At 41.0% G+C, this 18054-nt stretch overlaps 1 protein-coding gene across 6 annotated transcripts in view; it reads left to right on the top strand.

The window, feature by feature from the left end:
• Positions 1 to 18054, top strand: part of LPAR1 (lysophosphatidic acid receptor 1) — a 104807-nt gene that overhangs the window by 22776 nt on the left and 63977 nt on the right. For 5 of the 6 annotated variants that reach the window (XM_077817758.1, XM_077817760.1, XM_077817759.1 and 2 more), the window contains one exon: positions 15480 to 15633. In XM_077817758.1, coding sequence (XP_077673884.1) covers positions 15574 to 15633 — 60 coding nt within the window. In that variant the 5' untranslated portion in view covers positions 15480 to 15573. Of the gene's footprint in view, positions 1 to 15479; positions 15634 to 18054 lie in introns of those variants that run through there. The other variant, XM_077817761.1, reaches the window with a different exon arrangement.

Consider the following 18054-nt stretch of genomic DNA (forward strand, 5'->3'; position numbering starts at 1 on the left):
GGAGTTGTGTGTTGGTGTTCTTCAATGTGCAACATACAGCTGAGTTCTGTTCCATTACATGTTGCTATAGGGGAGATGAAGGAGTTGTCTTTCAGTTTTCTGGGACTGCCTGCTCAGACTTTTGACAACTTGTCTTAAAACTTCAGGAATCCATATTCATCTGTAAAAGCTCAGTGGGGAACAGAATGCGCACCTCTGTGGCCAGCTCTTGTTTTCCACCCCTCTCTCTCTCTGTTCACTCCAATAAAAAATGCTTCCAGTCAGTATAATTGAGGGCAGTTAGGGCTCTGGGATACATATTTTATGTAGGAGAATATAGCTGTTTTTCATCTGAGAAGTCTGGTAATATTACATATCTTGCAAGGGTGGTGTTACTTGTGTCATTTGCTGTGTCCAAAACCATGTGAACAGTTAATAGCTGCCTCTTCCTTTTACGGAAAGTTGAAGCACAATGTTGAAACCTAAGAAGAACTCCTGTTTCTTCTGTCTTGTGGATGTCTGAAAGAGATTCTTACCTTCGTTGCTATTGAGGGAATTTCTTTTGCGTTATGCACTGTAATTGAAGATTTGCTGCTGTTTAAACTGGTTTAATTACAATACTATAAAATGTATTCAAATAGTGATTAATAGAGAAATAGCAATGGTTGCCAAAATCCCTTTATCATGTTCAGTATAATGAAGTCTGGTAAAGGAGTCAAGCTAATATTTCCCCTCAGGCCAAAGTTAATTGAATAACAAAGTTCATAGAATAAAATTCATTCATTCTTGACTGTACTGAAATACAGTCTACATTAATAAGCTCTCATGGGATTATTAACTCTACTTGGTAGCACCACACTGTTCTAGGCACATCCTAAATAGAAAAGGAGGTACAGTCCCTGCTCAGAGAAGCTCACAAGCTGAAGAGGAGAGGAGCAAGGGGTGCACAGTGTAAGTAAAGTGATCCAGTTGGCGACTGACCACATCTTGGTAAGGCAGGGTTGTTAATTTATACAGCCTACTAAATTGTTTATTTCTAATTACCCCTCAAATTTGCCATTGTGCGTCAGCAAGTTTTGTTTAGGTATCATGGCAGAAGTAGGGTTTCAGAAGAGACTTGAATAGATAGTTGAAAGAAATGGGCCTCTTTAATTAATAAATTCTCTGTTCACTGATCCTGAATTGATACACCACCCTAACACCGTCTTGAACTGGCAAAGGTTCCGTGAAATCTGCTTTTTGCTGCTTTCAAATGTGTGTATATTGGTTTGTCATTCGATTTGAAAACCTTTTTCCTCTAAATGGCATATTACAGATTTCCCTATTTCAAAGTACATTGTAGGGATACCTGGTCTTTTTTTAAAAAAAATGTTTATTTGTTTAAGTTCTTATTCTGAGGTGACACTTCATGTCCTCAGAAGCCCTCCCAAATTCGTTATGAATTTTTTCCTTTTTTGTTGGGAATTGTGGGAGAATAGAATTTTGTAGGAGTTGTCTAAACCAAATTTCTGGAATATCAGGTAAAATTACAGAACTTCTGTCATCCATAGAGCTGGCCACAGATATTAATAGTAAGGAAGTACTAATTTGATTTTTGTTAGACACGTAGTTGATCAGTGATGATAAACAGAGTGATTTGCTGAAATGAGAATGTAGATAACTGTCTATAAACAAATGTCTCTAAACACTGGCTGATACTGGCTTGGTAGATTGACACATCCGAGTGTGTTAACAAATGAGACCCAATCCTGCAAACACAAGTGAGTTGTCCCACTGAAGTCTGTGTACTTTAAATTAAGTACTTTCATACTTTTTTTCAGGATTGGGGCCATGTATTTTATTTACTTGAATTCTCATCGTTTAATTGTTATAAATTCTATTTATGCAAGATGTCAGTTCTGGACATTTTGATAGCTTTGCAAGAGCTTTGAACTTTTCCACTAACTGAAAAGATTATTTTCCCATTAAATATGTGTGTTGTCAGCAAACATTTTCTCTTGCTCAAAAGATCTAAGTAATTTGATGTTGTATAGTAACTGGTCACATCAATATCTTTGTATATGCATCCCTCCTCTTTGTCATTCTCTTCTCCTATCGCTATCCAGACCCCCAATTATTGAAACAAAGGCATTATGTATTGTAATCCTTGTAATCGCCTCGCAATTGAATGCAGAGTGCAGAAGTTTATCTTAGATTGCAGCTTCAGGCAAAATACATTCTGGAATGAGTAATGGGTTGTGGTGGTTGGGGGGGGGGAATAAACAAACATGCATCTTTGGGATCATAACAGTTTAATCAATTTGAGTTGAGTCAGTGTGCTTAGCTAGGTCATTTTGGTAAAGTTTCACATGAGTTTAGCTTCTGCAAATTTATTTGTCTTAGTACAGCATGTACTGAACTCAAGGTCAAGATTCAACAATCTGCTCACTGCTACAAAATAAGACAATGTCTCCTAATAAAACATTACTTTGGCATAAAAACTAATTGTGCGTCCACATTTTTTAAAATACTGGTGCAGCCATAAAAACCAAAAATAGTTGCCATATTTATACAGTGGTTTGTTTGAAGTAAACTACTGGAGTAAATTATTGCATAGAAAACGAGAGTAACCAATGCCTGTTGCACAATTGGCCAAATTTAGACCTGGGTCAAGTCACGGTGAAGTCGATAGATTCTCACCTGCATTTGCCAGGTTTGACTTTTGGCCTGAAAATAAAACACTGTTTTCAAAGGCCTTGTGGCCTTAATAAAAATATTGCCCTTGGTCGCTTGCAAAAAACAAAACGTAGTAATTGCTTAAGCATTTTTTTCAAGAATGGTTTCAATTTGGTGTTCTTGTCTAATAGAAATATTGTTAAATTTCTTATAGCTACTTTAACCTAGTTGTCCATAAATTTGGTGTAACATGGTCTATGCTGTGATGATGAAGCTAGAGGACAACATTTTGTGGTTGTAATTTGAGGTGCTTAAAATTTTTAGTAGTGCGTAGCACAACTGTAATATAATAATACTAAACTAGATTCTCTTTTGTAACAGAGCAGAATTAGACCCATTTTCTCTCTTTCGTATTTACATACTTTATGGTGACGTTTGCTAGCACATAATAGCGCCTGCATTGACCAAATGATGCTACAATAAAATTCTCGAGAAAACTACCAGGAACCACTGCGACCCTTTCTTCCTTCCCTCTCCCCACAAAACAACCACAAATTTACATTTATGTGTATAAAATAAATATCTTTAACAAACACTCTTTTGAGTATTTTTGTGTTAATTTTTATTACATTGGTGCCTAGATGTAATATTAAAACAGTAAAATTGTTAAAGTGAACAGTGAAAACATTCACTTTGTGTGTGCATATATAAAAACACAAACACGAAACAGTGCATTTAGTTAGCGTGCAATAAAAGTGACACATACTGTTAAATATGGGGAGCAATATGACTTACTTCTCATGTACTTTTGGTTTTAGATATTTTGTAAAAAATGGATCACAATGACAAAGAATAATTAGGGTATGCACCCAGTTTCAGGTGGGGCACATAGTTGTTGGTAAGTCTGTTGTGCCTTCCATCCAAGTTCCTCGAAGAACTTTCCAAAAAATAAGGATTTAAGTTTCAGAACTCCCCGGTATAGCAGGCAGTACTGTTACCCTCCCCCTCACTTTTGATATGGAGAAAGTGAGTCACAGAGTGGTTAAGGGATATAGTTTCAGCCAATGGGTGCCCACCAGAAGAAATTGTGTCTGGAAGAAGATGCAGAGGTGAGTTGCTGCTATCCTGGCCCTCTGTACCAGAAGCTAAGGAAGGGAGTTGTAGGACAATCCAGGGCTCATGGGTGCATGTCTGAGGGTCTGTCTATGTGCCATTGTCCCTTGGAAAGATCTCACTTTTCATAGTGATAATCAAGGTGGGCCATTTCCAGCAGTTTGATTATCACTACAAAAGGTTTTTTCCCCCCTGCTCTCCTGCTGGTAATAGCTCACCTTTCCTGGTCACTCTTGTTACAGGGTGTATGGTAACACCCACTGTTTCATGTTCTCTGTGTATATAAAATCTCCCCACTATATTTCCCACTGTATGCATCCGATGAAGTGAGCTGTAGCTCATGAAAGCTTATGCTCTAATAAATTTGTTAGTCTCTAAGGTGCCACAAGTACTCCTTACCTAGCTCTGATTTGGGTTCAATGTTTAAAACTGTAAGGTTGAAGCAGATCATCAAAGAGAGAATCTGGCATAGTGAAAAGTTACTAATTCTAAAATCCCAGTTTACCCTTCGGCCTAATGAGTCTGCTTATAACAGCTTCGACTTCTTTCCAATGAAGTAAATATATACTTAGGGTCTCAAACAAATTAGTTGTGGAGTTCAAACAATATGCTGTCCCACTGCCCATGTACTTCCAACCTCACCTTTACTTCTTCTATTCTTCTACGTTTTAAAAATAACTTTAAAAATGACACTTTTGTTCCTCTTCGTGTTGAGTCTGGGACAGATGATCCAGAGATTAACATGATCAAGTACAACATTTTTTGAGAGATGTGCACTTTATCCATTAGGGATATTTGTGTGTTGTGTATGTCAGATCTATACTACGGTGTCAATTATCTTAGCGAACCCAATGCTTGGCGTTTTAAAATAAATGAAGCTTTCTAGATGCTGAATACTGTCTTGTGGCCAAATAGCATCTGGTAGAGATTAGTCATGTTCATAAAGCAGAAGAAATTCCATAATCTGCAGTTTCATCATTAAACGTATGGCACCTATGTACTTCCCCATATATAGTTGTCTGTTTGCTGGATGTGTTTACTGTAAAGATAACTGTGTCTATAAACAGTAGGCATAATTAGAGCAATATTTGTATTAAACACCTGCCATTTCATAGTTTGGTTATGATGTGTTTGAATCTGCTCACTAATTCTTGGCACTCTTTCAATGCCTTGTAATACAGCAAGCTGTCAAAACCTCATTAGTAAGAAGCTGCCCTTGTCCTTTTGTGGTTCAGACTTGTTCCTCTTTAATAAGCGATTGCATTTTCTGGCACTGTGCCTTTTTGCTCTACTAAATTTTGTCTGAGGATTCTATTTCCTTTATTTTTCCCCCAGGGGCTCAGGGTCTGATTCTGAACTCACTAACTTTATATCCATGTAATTTCATTGACTTAAATGGAATTATTCCTGATTTTTATACTGATGCAAGACCATAATCAACTTTGTGTGCGTGTATGTGTGTTTCTACAGCAGTGCCTATTGTATATCATCCAGCCAGAGTTGTGGAGTATTTTTAATATGGACCTATTAATTTCCAGATGGAGCACTTTCAAGAACCTGATAATCTATCAGAAGCTTCTCACTGTAATAGTTCTGTTAAGCAGGTCAAGTAGTCAGACACAGTACAAGCAGGCAGTATTGACTTTTCCCCCCTGCTTAGTTTGTGATCCGACCTCTATAATTTGCCTGTGCAATGGTTTTCCTATGTATTTTCAGGTTTTATGCTCTATTATTTTATGTTAAATCTGGAGAGCTCTTAGAAACTGTCTTAACCTTTACTTGGACAGATTTTAAGATTTTTCTTGTCAGCCAGCACTTTAAAAATTTACCAGATGCCATAAGCTAGAAGATGTTATGAAAGATGAAGGGGCGGGGCTCACAGCAGTGTGGTTCTAGGCGAATGCTCCGGTGGGAAATCCACCTATCCGGCCACCAGCTGGATTCCAACCAGGGTTCTATATATAATACATAAAAATTAGTTACTCAGAATAGTGCAGGTTGCTGCAGCAACACACACGATACTAGCTTTGGGCTGTTGGTTTAGGTTAATCTGTGCATGTGTATCTGACTGTGACAGGGATTTCAGTGTTTTAGTGCTGCTGTGACATGTTCTCTACTGGTTTTGGCTGTTAAGTCCAGATGAGCTGCTTAATTACTACTACTTTAGTGACTTCTCCTTTACTGCACGTGATAGGCTAGTTGAGGAATTCAGATAAGCATTTTATGAAAAAAATACTCAGCAGAAACTATACATATGTTTGTGAGTGATGTGACCCCGTTTCTCATATCCTGTTTCCCCTTCTATTACAGGGATTTTCTGTGGATGTGCACTATTTGTGTGTGTGTGCATATATACATTAAGAGAAGAGAGAGTTCCATGCATCAGTGATTTTGGTTAATACATTGTCCCCATCAATTTTCAGTATTTTGTACTTTTGAATGAACCTTGATCTGTTGGTTTCTTGTACATGGTGTCTGCGTGTTCTGAAACATGGAGGTATTTTTAACTTCACATTCATTGAGATTTGTGGTCATTCTGATCTCTTCAAGAAGCAGATCTTCTTAAAAGTTGACTTCTGCTCACACAAGCCTCACTCCTTAGGTTGACAATTAGATTGCTCCAGTGGAATGCAGCCGTTGTGGGAGGCCGTGGTCACGCAGAGGTAGGCAGTCCCTCCAGTAACTCGTGCTGTTCCCATGGTGGACTTAAAAGATGAGTTCTGAAACTTGGTATTCAGTGGCAAGACAGTGAAGAAAGTGGAGGACTGGGGCGAGGTTCATTGAATCAGCAGGCTACTGTGCTCTAGGCTACTTTTTATTTTGATTGGAACAACTTCTCAGTGTGTGTAAGCTCGAAAACCTCTCTCTCACCAACAAGTATCAGGGGTTAGCCGTGTTAGTCTGTATCCACACATGCATCTGAAGAAGTGAGGTTTTTACCCACAAAAGCTTATGCTCAGATTAATCTGTTAGTCTTTAAGGTGCCATCAGACTCCTTGTTGTTCTCTCACCAACAGAAGTTGGTCCACTAAAAGATATTACCTCACCCACCTTGTCTCTCTTCTATACTAGAGCCAAAATGGCTACAACCACACTGGAAGTAAACGGCAATACTTCTGTGATGGGATGTACGCCACATCCAAGACCTGAGCAGGTTAATGTGGGCCAGGTGGGGCCAGTTAATCTTAAATGCTGCACCTGGAGGGGAACCAGGGATTGATAGGTCCTAGGACAGATGAAGCCCAGCTGGGATAGAACCATAAAGCTAGGAAGTGAGAGCAGGAGAGGGGATGCAGGTAAGAAGTCTGTAGTCATTCCCTAGAGAGAAGGGAGTTGGCCAGGGGAGAATAAGCCCTGGATCCTGCCTGGACTAGGCAGTCTTACAAGAGGCCTAGAGGGGTGAAGTAGCCGCAGGGTGTGGAGGAAGCTCCAGTGGTAAACTCCGAGATAGGCAAGGAGAGAGAGGAGGGGTAGAAAGGAGCCCAGGGAAATAACAGGGTCTGGGATTAAACTGCTAGTCATAGGGCCTCAAGGCTGGAACCCAGAATAGAAGGCAGGCCTGGGTTCCCCTACCAGTCACTGAGAGAGTGGCACAGGACGTGGAATTGGAATGGAAGACTGCTTGAAATAGCATATGGACAGCTTGTCCGATGGGACTTAGTCCTACCTGTCCAGATAAACAATCTAGTGACCTGGTCGGAGGGCAGAGTTACAAAGGGAGAACGGGGCCGCAGCGTGAGTAACCAACCGATGGAAGGAGGCGCCAGATGGGGCCAGAGCTAATTCCCAGACCTAGCTACAAGGAGATGCCCCTGCAGGGCATGTGAACCTCTTCATAACTTCTGATACTTCCGTCAATTATTGTAACAGAATTCTGCCTGTCGACAGAACACCACCACCCTGTTCTTCACTAATCTTCATGCTGTATAAGCTCAACATTTTCGATCTCTTCTCACTTCTCCAAAATTGAATACCAGAGAGCTGTAGTGGTGTCTCACGCTTCCTTATTTTTAGTGGTATACTACAGTATATTAGTAATATACAATTATTGATAGTACTTAATTTAACTGTTTCATTATTTGTTTTGGTGATTACTTAAAATACTTAAAATCTATATACTCTCTGCTTTTTATATAGGACAAATTCCCATGTCCGTATGAACTGCAAAAGACCTTGAATGCCTCATACAAATAACCACTGTAACCTATCTTTAAATTACAAGCTAATTTAAATCTGTTTGGTCCATTTTGTTGCCCTGAAAACCCATCTCCAGTTTTCATTTTCTAAAAGAAAATTTTGGGAGCTGGAAATGTGCCTTTTGTGTAGAATGAACTCAGTCCTCAAAGATGAGGTTATGTATTTGGTTTCCCTAATATACGGACATACAATTCAAATAAAAAACAGTGCTGGTTAGTTCTTCAGTCTCATATGCAAAGTAAACTTTCAGAATGAGGAGATTGTATGTGGTACCTGTGACCATAGCATTAGAGTGACTCTTGTTTGCCAAAAAAACCCCATGAAATAATAGTGTAACCCGTGTAGAGGCCTGTGGTCTCAGTTTTACTTCTCAACTCTTCATATTATGTTTGAACAGCTCACTGCAAATAGGTCACTAGGTGGTAAAAATTAGCCATATCGCTTGCCATTTTCACTTGCAGAGAAAGTCTCTGATTCTTTGGTTCTCTTTATGGTCTGCCTTCTCCTCTTTCCTGGCTAGTTCCTGCATATTACTGAGCACTTTCAACTGCCAATGCAGTGAATGAGAGAGTATCTGTCAGGAGACACTTGCAGGGTGACCAGATGTCCTGGTTTTATAGAGACAGTCCCGATTTTTGGGTCTTTTTCTTTTATAGGTTCCTATTACCCCTCATCCCCAGTCCCAATTTTTCATATTTGCTGTCTGGTCACCCTAGACGAGAGGTGGGCAGACTTTGGCCCGTGGGACCACCCTGCCCAGCCCCTGGCCCAGGAGGCTCACCCCCAGCCCCTCCCCTGCTGTTATGCTGCTGTGCGGAAGGCGGGGCTGCAAGCTCCTGACGCTCTGAGCAGCATGGTGGTGGGGGGGGGGGTTTGGTGTGGGGTCCCGGGGGGTAGACAGCGGGCGATTGGGGCGGAGGTCCTGGGGGGCAGTCGGGGACAGGGAGCAGGGTGCAGTTGAATGGGGTGGAGGTTCTGGGGCAGTCAAGGGTCAGGGAACAGGGGGGCTTGGATAGCGCGTGGGAGTCCTGGGGGGCCTGTCGGGGGTGGGGGTGAGGATAGGGGTCAGTCAGGGGACAGGGAGCGGGAGGGTGGTTTGGGGTAGGGGGTCCCAGGAGGGGGCAGTCAGGGGACAAGGAGCAGTGGGGTTGGATGGGTCAGGGGTTCTGAGGGGGAGTGGTAGGGGGCGAATATGGGGCGGGGCCAGGCTGTTTGAGGAGGCCCAGCCTTCCCTACCCGGCCCTCCATACAGTTTTGCAACACTGATGTGACCCTCGGGCCAAAAAGTTTGCCCACCCCTGCCCTAGACACTTGGCATCTTGCAGGTCAGGCCTGTAGCCTCTCTGGTGCTGTGCTCAACATTTTAAAATATCTCTGATGCATCTAGTCAAAGTATCTATGGTATGTAACAAATGAAGAAGCTCACACCACGGGACACACATTCTAGTACAGCCCTCGTTGTATCTGGTGGCACCCTCTGCTGCTTAAGCGAGTGATTCCCAAAAGAGTCTTAAAATACTTCTCTTTATTTGGCTGTTAAACGTAGCTGCTAAAAGAAATAATTTATATGTTTGTAGAAGCGATTAAATATGGCAAAGTGAATGAATAAATAGATGTGTCCTCAGAGTATGTTTAGGAATTTTGAATTAACTCTAGTTTATATTTGTTTGGAGAAACCTTAAAACAAATAGTTTTTATGGAAACAGATATAACCACTTTCTCCCCATTCGAGAAGTTATGAGCCAAGATGCATTAAACTTCTAAATAAAATCAAATTAAGATAGCATTTAATAGGTTTTACGCTTTTTGTGTTGTATCTCTCACTTTGGTACATGATATAGTGAACATAATCAATTTAAGGACGAATGGATTCAGAATCTTTTTCGTCTTTTGATGCTGTCTGGTGGGTATAAGGAGATAGGGTTGCCAGGTGTCCAGTTTTCAACTGAAATGCCCAGTTGAAAGGGGACTCTGGCAGCTCTGGTCAGCACTGCTGACTGGGCCATTAAAAGTCTGGTTGGTGTGAGTCTGGCAGGCTCCCAAGCTGGCTTCACACGGCTCCCCGCAAGCAGCAAAGTGTCCCTTGGCTCCTAGGCGAAGGGCCGGCCAGGGGGGCTCCGCACATTGCCCCCGCCCCGAGTGCCAGCTGTGCAGCTCCCATTGGCTGGGAACCATGTTGCTACTTGTGGGGCGCCACCCGAGGTGAGTCGAGTCCGTGCCCCCTCCCACACCCAAACTCCCTCCTGGAGCCTGAAACCCACCCTGCTCTCCAACCCCTTGCCCACCCCCACCCCCAAACTCCCTCCCAGACCACACACACCCTCCCACATCCCTGCCCCAAGCCTGAGTCCCCTTCTGCACCCAAACTTGCTGCTGGAGCCTGCACCCCAACCCCCTGACCAAGCTCAGAACCCCCTCCCACACTCCACCCCCTCATCCCCACCCCAGAGCCCCCACCCCGTCCCAGCCCGAATCCCCCTCCTGCACCCCTCATTTCTGGCCCCACCCCAGAGCCCATACCCAACCCCCTGCCTCAGCCGGGAGTCCCCTCCCACACGCCAAACCCCTTGGCCCAGCCCCAGAGCCTCCCCTTTTTTCTCATTAGAAGCCTGACCACTGTTTTCCAACAGTAACAACATTTGGGGAATAAAAAAAGAGAAGAGAAGAAGCAATGGGAAAAATATAGTGTGTGTGGACCATTATCCCCAGCTGTCTTTGGAGAAGGTATTAAGACCTAATGAGGCATTTACGCTAGGCTTACCAAGGCTAGAGAGAAAGTGATAAAATCTATAAAACCAGCGGCAGGGGAAGCTAGTGGCCAAGGACTAGAAAAGAGCTTTACTGACGTATTCGTGTTTAATCAAATAATGAAGTTTCTTTTGGTAAAAAATAAAATAAGCGCACACTAATATTCCCACAGTGTTAATCTGCTTTCTGTGTTTGTCAGAGGGCATCATTGTTTAGTCTATATATCAGAGAGTTATAAAATAGCCAAAACTGTGTTTTGCAAAGGATTTGGGAGTTTTAAAGTGCTCTGTCTTGGTTATTTAGTTTCCTCTGAAGGCCTTTTGGGGAAGGCTAGGTCCCCATGTTTTTTCCTCAGTGTGAGGACAGTAGCAGAGATCTGGAGCAGAATGCCGTGTGGAAAGAATGAAAAGATTTCTTGCAGGAGCTAAGCTGGGGAGAAGAGGGCTCAGTGGAGAGCTATATAAAGAAGATGGAAAAACTGACCCTAGTGCATGGAAGATGGTCGGTTTCAGTTACATGTGATGTAAGCATGCTGGGCTATGTATGAAACTGAAGCAAGCTTTCTAGGATGACCCTATTTAAGAGGGAGGAATACCTTACACAATGGCAGGCAGAGACTGAGCTTAAACAAAAAAAGACATGACTGACTCAGAGAAGCATGTGGAACACAGCTTTCCTACATTACTATCTGCTCTTACTTGGCATGGTAAATATATGTTGGCTTTGAGGAAAGTGAATTAAGAATAGGAAACTTACTGGCACACGATCCATTGTCTAGACCCAAGCTCTACAATGCAACCGCATTTGCTCCAACCCCTCAGACACAGACAAACACCTACAAGATCTCTATCAAGCATTCTTACAACTACAGTACCCACCTGCTGAAGTGAAGAAACAGATTGACAGAGCCAGAAGAGTACCCAGAAGTTACCTACTACAGGACAGGCCCAACAAAGAAAATAACAGAACGCCACTAGCAGTCACCTTCAGCCCCCAACTGAAACCTCTCCAGCGCATCATCAAGGATCTACAACCTATCCTGAAGGACGACCCATCACTCTCACAGATCTTGGGAGACAGGCCAGTCCTTTCTTACAGACAGCCCCCCAACCTGAAGCAAATACTCACCAGCAACCACACAACAAAAACACTAACCCAGGAACCTATCCTTGCAACAAAGCCCATTGCCAACTGTGTCCACATATCTATTCAGGGGACACCATCATAGGGCCTAATCACATCAGCCACACTATCAGAGGCTCGTTCACCTGCACATCTACCAGTGTGATATATGTCATCATGTGCCAGCAATGCCCCTCTGCCATTTACATTGGCCAAACTAGACAGTCTCTACGTAAAAGAATTAATGGACACAAATCAGACGTCAATAATTATAACATTCAAAAAGGTTTCAGAGTAACAGCCGTGTTAGTCTGTATGCGCAAAAAGAAAAGGAGTACTTGTGGCACCTTAGAGACTAACCAATTTATTTGAGCATAACATTCAAAAACCAGTCGGAGAACACTTCAATCTCTCTGATCACTCGATTACAGACCTAAAAGTGGCAATTCTTCAACAAAAAAAATTCAGAAACAGACTCCAATGAGAGACTGCTGAATTGGAATTAATTTGCAAACTGGACACCGTTAACTTAGGCTTGAATAGAGACTGGGAGTGGATGGGTCATTACACAAAGTAAAACTATTTCCCAATGTTTATTCACCCCCCCCCCCTTCCTAACACATTCTTGTCAACTACTAGAAATGGCCCACCTTGACTATCACTACAAAAGGTTGTGGGTTTTTTGTTTTTTTTTTCCCCTCTCCTGCTGGTAATAGCTCACCTTACCTGATCACTCTCATTACAGTGTGTATGGTAACACCCATTGTTTCATGTCCTCTGTGTATATAAAATCTCCCCACTGTATTTTCCACTGTATGCATCCGATGAAGTGAGCTGTAGCTCACGAAAGCTTATGCTCAAATAAATTTGTTAGTTTCTAAGGTGCCACAAGTACTCCTTTTTTTTTTTTTTACTGGCAGGGTTGATCTAGATGACTACACTGTGGCCTCAGTCTGATAAATACCAATTAACTCTTTTTTTTTTTTTTTTTTTTTTGTATATCTGTTGGATGTTCAGTACAGTCAGTGGGAGCAGTTTCCCACAACATCTTCCAGGAAAGGCAATGTTAGGTAGGGACAGCATTAAATTTGCCTACAAAACGATTAAATCTTTTCCATGGCCATTAATATATGTCAGTATACAGGGATGCTGGGGATTTTTGTTTTGTTTGTGAATGAAACTGCTAAATTCCGTTTTCAAAGTTGAGATACTGGAATTTGATCATCTTAAAACTAGTTTCAGAGAACACACTAACTTAATTTCTTTTCACCGTTCTTTATTTCATTTTTTGCACATATAATGAAGGGAAATACACAAAGAAGCTGGTATAACCTCAGCCAAAGCAACCTGAATAGGGAACTCTTTTGCTTTTGACTAACAAATCTGTCTTCCTACTGCACCTTTGTTCTTGGTTTGTGGGAAAAACTTTAACGATGGCATGTCTAATGTAATCAAATTTGTCTTGAACCATTATTCTAGTATCGGAGCATGTTGCAAGGACTGAAATAGCGGTAAAGGCAATCGCTCCCCTTACCTCCTTCAAAACGTGTAGGAGAAATGTCTTGAGTTGTTTACCAAGATATTGGCTGTCGGTGTGTTTTGCATTTAGTCCTGAGCACCATCATTCTGTCCGTGAGTGTGAGTTCCGTAGTGTAGGCCCAGCTCCTCTGAAAGGTCTGTCTCCGGCACTCCATGAATCTCCCCATGTTGTTCAAGAGTTGTGGCATGTAGCCATTGTGGGAGGTTGTCATGGTTACCAAGGAAGAAAACATCTCTTAGGCACCTAGTGTTGATCCTACGAAGGACTTTAATCGGGACTGAGACTTCGAACTGTACTTCATGTTCAGTGGGGAGCCAGTACAGCTTGAGGAGGTGCAATGTGCTATTCCGAAGCGCACAGGCCGCTCTGTTTTGTATCATTGGGAGCTTTTTCAGAATGTGTCTTCATTTCTATAGATGAGTTGCAATAATCATGCCCAGAGTTCACAAATGTGTGTATCTCTGCCTGAGACCAGTAGCTCAAACTACATTTGAGTACACCTTTAAATACCCGCAACTTAAGTGAGAGACCATTTGAAGTATATTCCTTTCACACAGAGTACCAGATGCATAGAATGTTGCAACTGTATTGCATGCATGCGTATTAATTACCAAGACACAATGGTGTTGTCTGTTCCCCTTCTTTTTCTTAAACCTCTACTGTTGCATTACTAGCTATACTAGTGGTAGCAATGGTGGGATCAGGCAGCTGCTGGCATTTTTGCCAGAATGACATCTGGACTAGCTCTGGTAAGGGTGAGATGACATAGGGGTATAAATGACAGTGCCTTGTCTACACTCATGCCCCCACCATTGTTACTGCTTCTGGAATGCACCAGTGGTAATACAAGGCTGGAAGATCAACAACACAACAAGTCTACACTAGACACAGGCAGCAAAAGGCCAGACTTAAAATTTTTCAGAAAAAGGGTCATTGCTGTTTTCTGAAATGGTTTAGCATACTTACTGAAGTGGCGGACTCGTTTAAAATATCATTTTACGCACTCAATTAAACTATCCAGATAAATTATCTAAAACTGTATAAGAGATACCTGACAAAATGAGGATGTTAGAAAGAATATATCTATGGCAACGGAAGACAAAGTTAAAATGTTTGAATCAATTCTCCCCCCATAAAACAAAAATCAGTAAACAATTGAACCTTAAACCAATAAGTGACCTAAGGGAATACATTTATCATACTTCACAAAAAACCGTTCGAGTGGTGTAAGTAGCACAAACAAAAAAGAATGAATGCAAACTGAAAATTATCAAGGGCTGCGGGACTTCTGTTCATCCTCCAAATTATTTCAACACGTCTTGGGAAAGCTGAGATCATTATATTACCTTTAACTACAAATGCCTGTCTCCTTTAGAGATGGGTAATGAGCAGTAATGTCTGTATTTTTTTTTAAATATAACACTGGGATGTTTCTGAAGAAGTTTGGGGAATTTTCAAGTATTGAATTGCATTCTTGAATAAGCATATTTTGCTTTTAAAACTGAATATCAGTTATGTTGAGACTCAAGCTACTAGTAGTTAGTCTGTTTTGATGGGGAAAAATTATGCAGTTAATGTGATCATACTGTATCATGCTGCAGTATTTAGACAGTTTGGAGGGGAGGGGAGATCCATCTCTGGTTTACAATTAGAGATCTGAGAGTAGTTATATTATCTTTGTTTCAAATAAAAAATAAAATGTTGGTTTATCATGTTGGTACTTTAGAAATCGTTAATATCATTCAAGCTGAAAACTGATTTTTTCTGAAACAATTTTCCTGGTGAAGAAATGCATGCACGTAATGCTGGTACTATGTATGTCACGATATCTCATTTCTTTTAAAACATACACTGGAATTTTTTTGTTAACATGTTGCTGGATTCAGTATGTTAAAATTTAGTTTTACATGGCTGGGTTAAATATTTTATTGTCCTGAACCAAACTTTCAAAGGTGCCCTTTGAAACTTATCTTGGAAGTCTTTTTTAAATGGTCATGTATCCAATAGGCAAACTGTGCCATGCAATTAAATTAATCGGAGATTGGTTTGGAGGCAGTTTGGTATTTGGGTGGTTATGCTTACATGGCTTTCTTGATGATCTGAAGGTTTTTTTCCTTCCTTCTAGGAGTGGATTCCAGCATGACTGAGATCTGACCAACTGTGTCAATACTTCAGGTGTGGAGGAAGGGCCTAACATAGTTAACATCTGCTGAGCTACCATGGCAGCGCCGTCTGCTTTGGTGCCCTCCTCAATGATGTCTCTACCACAGATAATTGAGGTGAGTAGACTAATACAAAATTCTGGTAGAGTAGAGTTGATCAAACTTGTGTACAGAAAGATGTGAAGATTGGATTCCTAATCATTGGCTAGCTTGGTTTCCAGTCATTGATAGAATTCCTCCTAATGTTTTGTACTCTGGATATACTCGGCATTCATTGCATAATGTTGTCCTTTTTGTGAAGGGACGCTATTCTGTTAGTAGCTACAGTACTTTATTAATGGAAGCTAGTTCACAGGCCACTGTTATTTGTGTTTTGGTCACACCTTGAGGTCCCAACTGGGATCAGGGCCTAATTGTTCTAGGCGCAGTCATTCTCTCATTCTCTCATTCTCTCTCTCTCTCACTCACACAATTACTCTCCATTTGTTTTTGTTAATCAGAAAACGTAGGAAGTCTCTATTGGCCAAAATATTGGTACTAAATTCACATACGTTGACCAAATATTGCATGAGCTAGCAGGGACTGTACTACCCCTACATTAGAAAAAGAACAATTCAGCCACATGTAGGGTATGTCTAAACTGCAAAAACAAACCAACAAAAAAAAAAACCCTCAAACAAAAAAACCGCAGGTTAGTTAACACGAGTTAACACACTTTTTTTTTTTGCAGTGTACACACAGTGTAGATATAATCTCTAAACACTTGTGAGTTCATCTCTTTTTATATGTCTGTCTTATCACAGCACTATTACAAAACTAGACTCTGATTCTTCGTTAAGATCCAGATAGGTAGACTTGTATGTCTGAATGAATTCCCATTGTGATCAGTGCACCTGCATGAATCTGACTTTAGGACTGTGGTGCTAGTCAATTTAAAATGTGTAATGACTGTAAACCAACTGGCATATAGCTTGTAATACGCTATGTCATCCAGGATCACTACAAGTGAAAAAAAATTACTACGTGAGATTTTGAATTGCTGCTATTAGTAGGCTAACGTAAGGTGTGTGTGGTTTTTATTTTATTTTATTTTATTTTATTTTTTACAGCCGGTATGAACATAAGGAACCAAAATGGCTTATGGGAATGATGATTATGTTGGAACCAAGTCAATTAATGCAAACTAAACACACAGAGATTTTTCTTTGTTTGTTATTTTGTTTGTATTCTCTGTAAGCACTTTAAATCTTTAAAACTTAATAAAACTAAAATGTCTTCCAGGCTACCTAGGAAGTCCCAATGCTTCAGTAAAATATAGTTTTTTGGCGTATATTATTCTGTCTAGTCAGCAGAGGTGACATCATTTTTGCTGCAGAGGCGATTGAGACAACATTTTCAGGGATTTTTTTCTTCTTCTGTGTTTGGAAGTAAGGTTGCATACCTCCTGCGGGAGCTGTATTACATTTAATTTACATAAAAAAATACTGATCCTCTTTTTGAAAACTCAATTTATGGATGTAATTGGATTTCCTCACGTTCAGTGGACAGTTATCTAGGAAATACATTGAGAACACTGGATATATTTATTTTAGAAAGAGCAAATCTAATTTTTCTCTGCCCCACCCTCATCCTTTCATTATGGCCCTGATCCTGCACGGGGAGGTCCATGGTCCCTTAATCATGGATGGATTCCCACTGACCTCAGTAGGTCTCTGTGTAGGAACAAGAGTCCACACTTGTAGATCCTTGTCCAGGAGTGGGGCCTACAATTGCACCTGTTGGCACTTCCAGAGGTAAAATTCTTTCACTGTCACCCCAAAAACTAAGGTTGGTAAGGTGATCTCCTTCCTGAACACTTTCTGGAGTGGGTAACAGGTGCTTTTTGAAAGTTTTGAAAATTCAGATGAGCTTCCAAAAGTTGTTTGGTGGTACTAGGCTGTCTAATCTTTTTGAGAATTGCCCATCACTAATTTCAGCACCGTCAAAGGTTCTGATGCTTTGGTAAAGTCTTCTGAATGATGAAAACCTCCTCACTAGAGTCCCTTCATAAGCCCTCTCACCCTGCTGAGCTGTCTCAGGTTCTCGGTACACCACCCTTTTCCCCCTTCCAGCATACTGTTACCACAGATAAAAAATGATTAGGTACTTGGGTGCATGGCTTAAGGGATCTTAGTAAAATTTATAGCTGAAGAGTGGTGAATGTTCAGGGCAGTTTGCTCATCCAGAATTGAAACCTAGTATAAGCAATCTCTGCTCCAGGAGGCTGTTCTACACATTAAACGAATCCATTTGTTTTTCATTCCAGTAACTCATAAAGTGTTCAGATGTTTTAGGCATTTTTATTTTTCCAATACATTTTAAAAAGATATAGTCACATTCCACAGTAGGGACTTGTCTTTCTAATTTCCAAATGGTTAGGCCATTTTATTTCTAAAAGTCTTATTGTAAGAATTTGTAATATTCTTATTGGCCACTTTTGCTGGAGTTAATTAATAATGAATAACAGTAGAAATCCTCTAGTGGTATCTTTTTACTGAA

The sequence above is a fragment of the Eretmochelys imbricata genome, chromosome 5 (genome assembly GCF_965152235.1).
Source record: "Eretmochelys imbricata isolate rEreImb1 chromosome 5, rEreImb1.hap1, whole genome shotgun sequence".
NCBI classification, from domain to species: domain Eukaryota; kingdom Metazoa; phylum Chordata; order Testudines; family Cheloniidae; genus Eretmochelys; species Eretmochelys imbricata.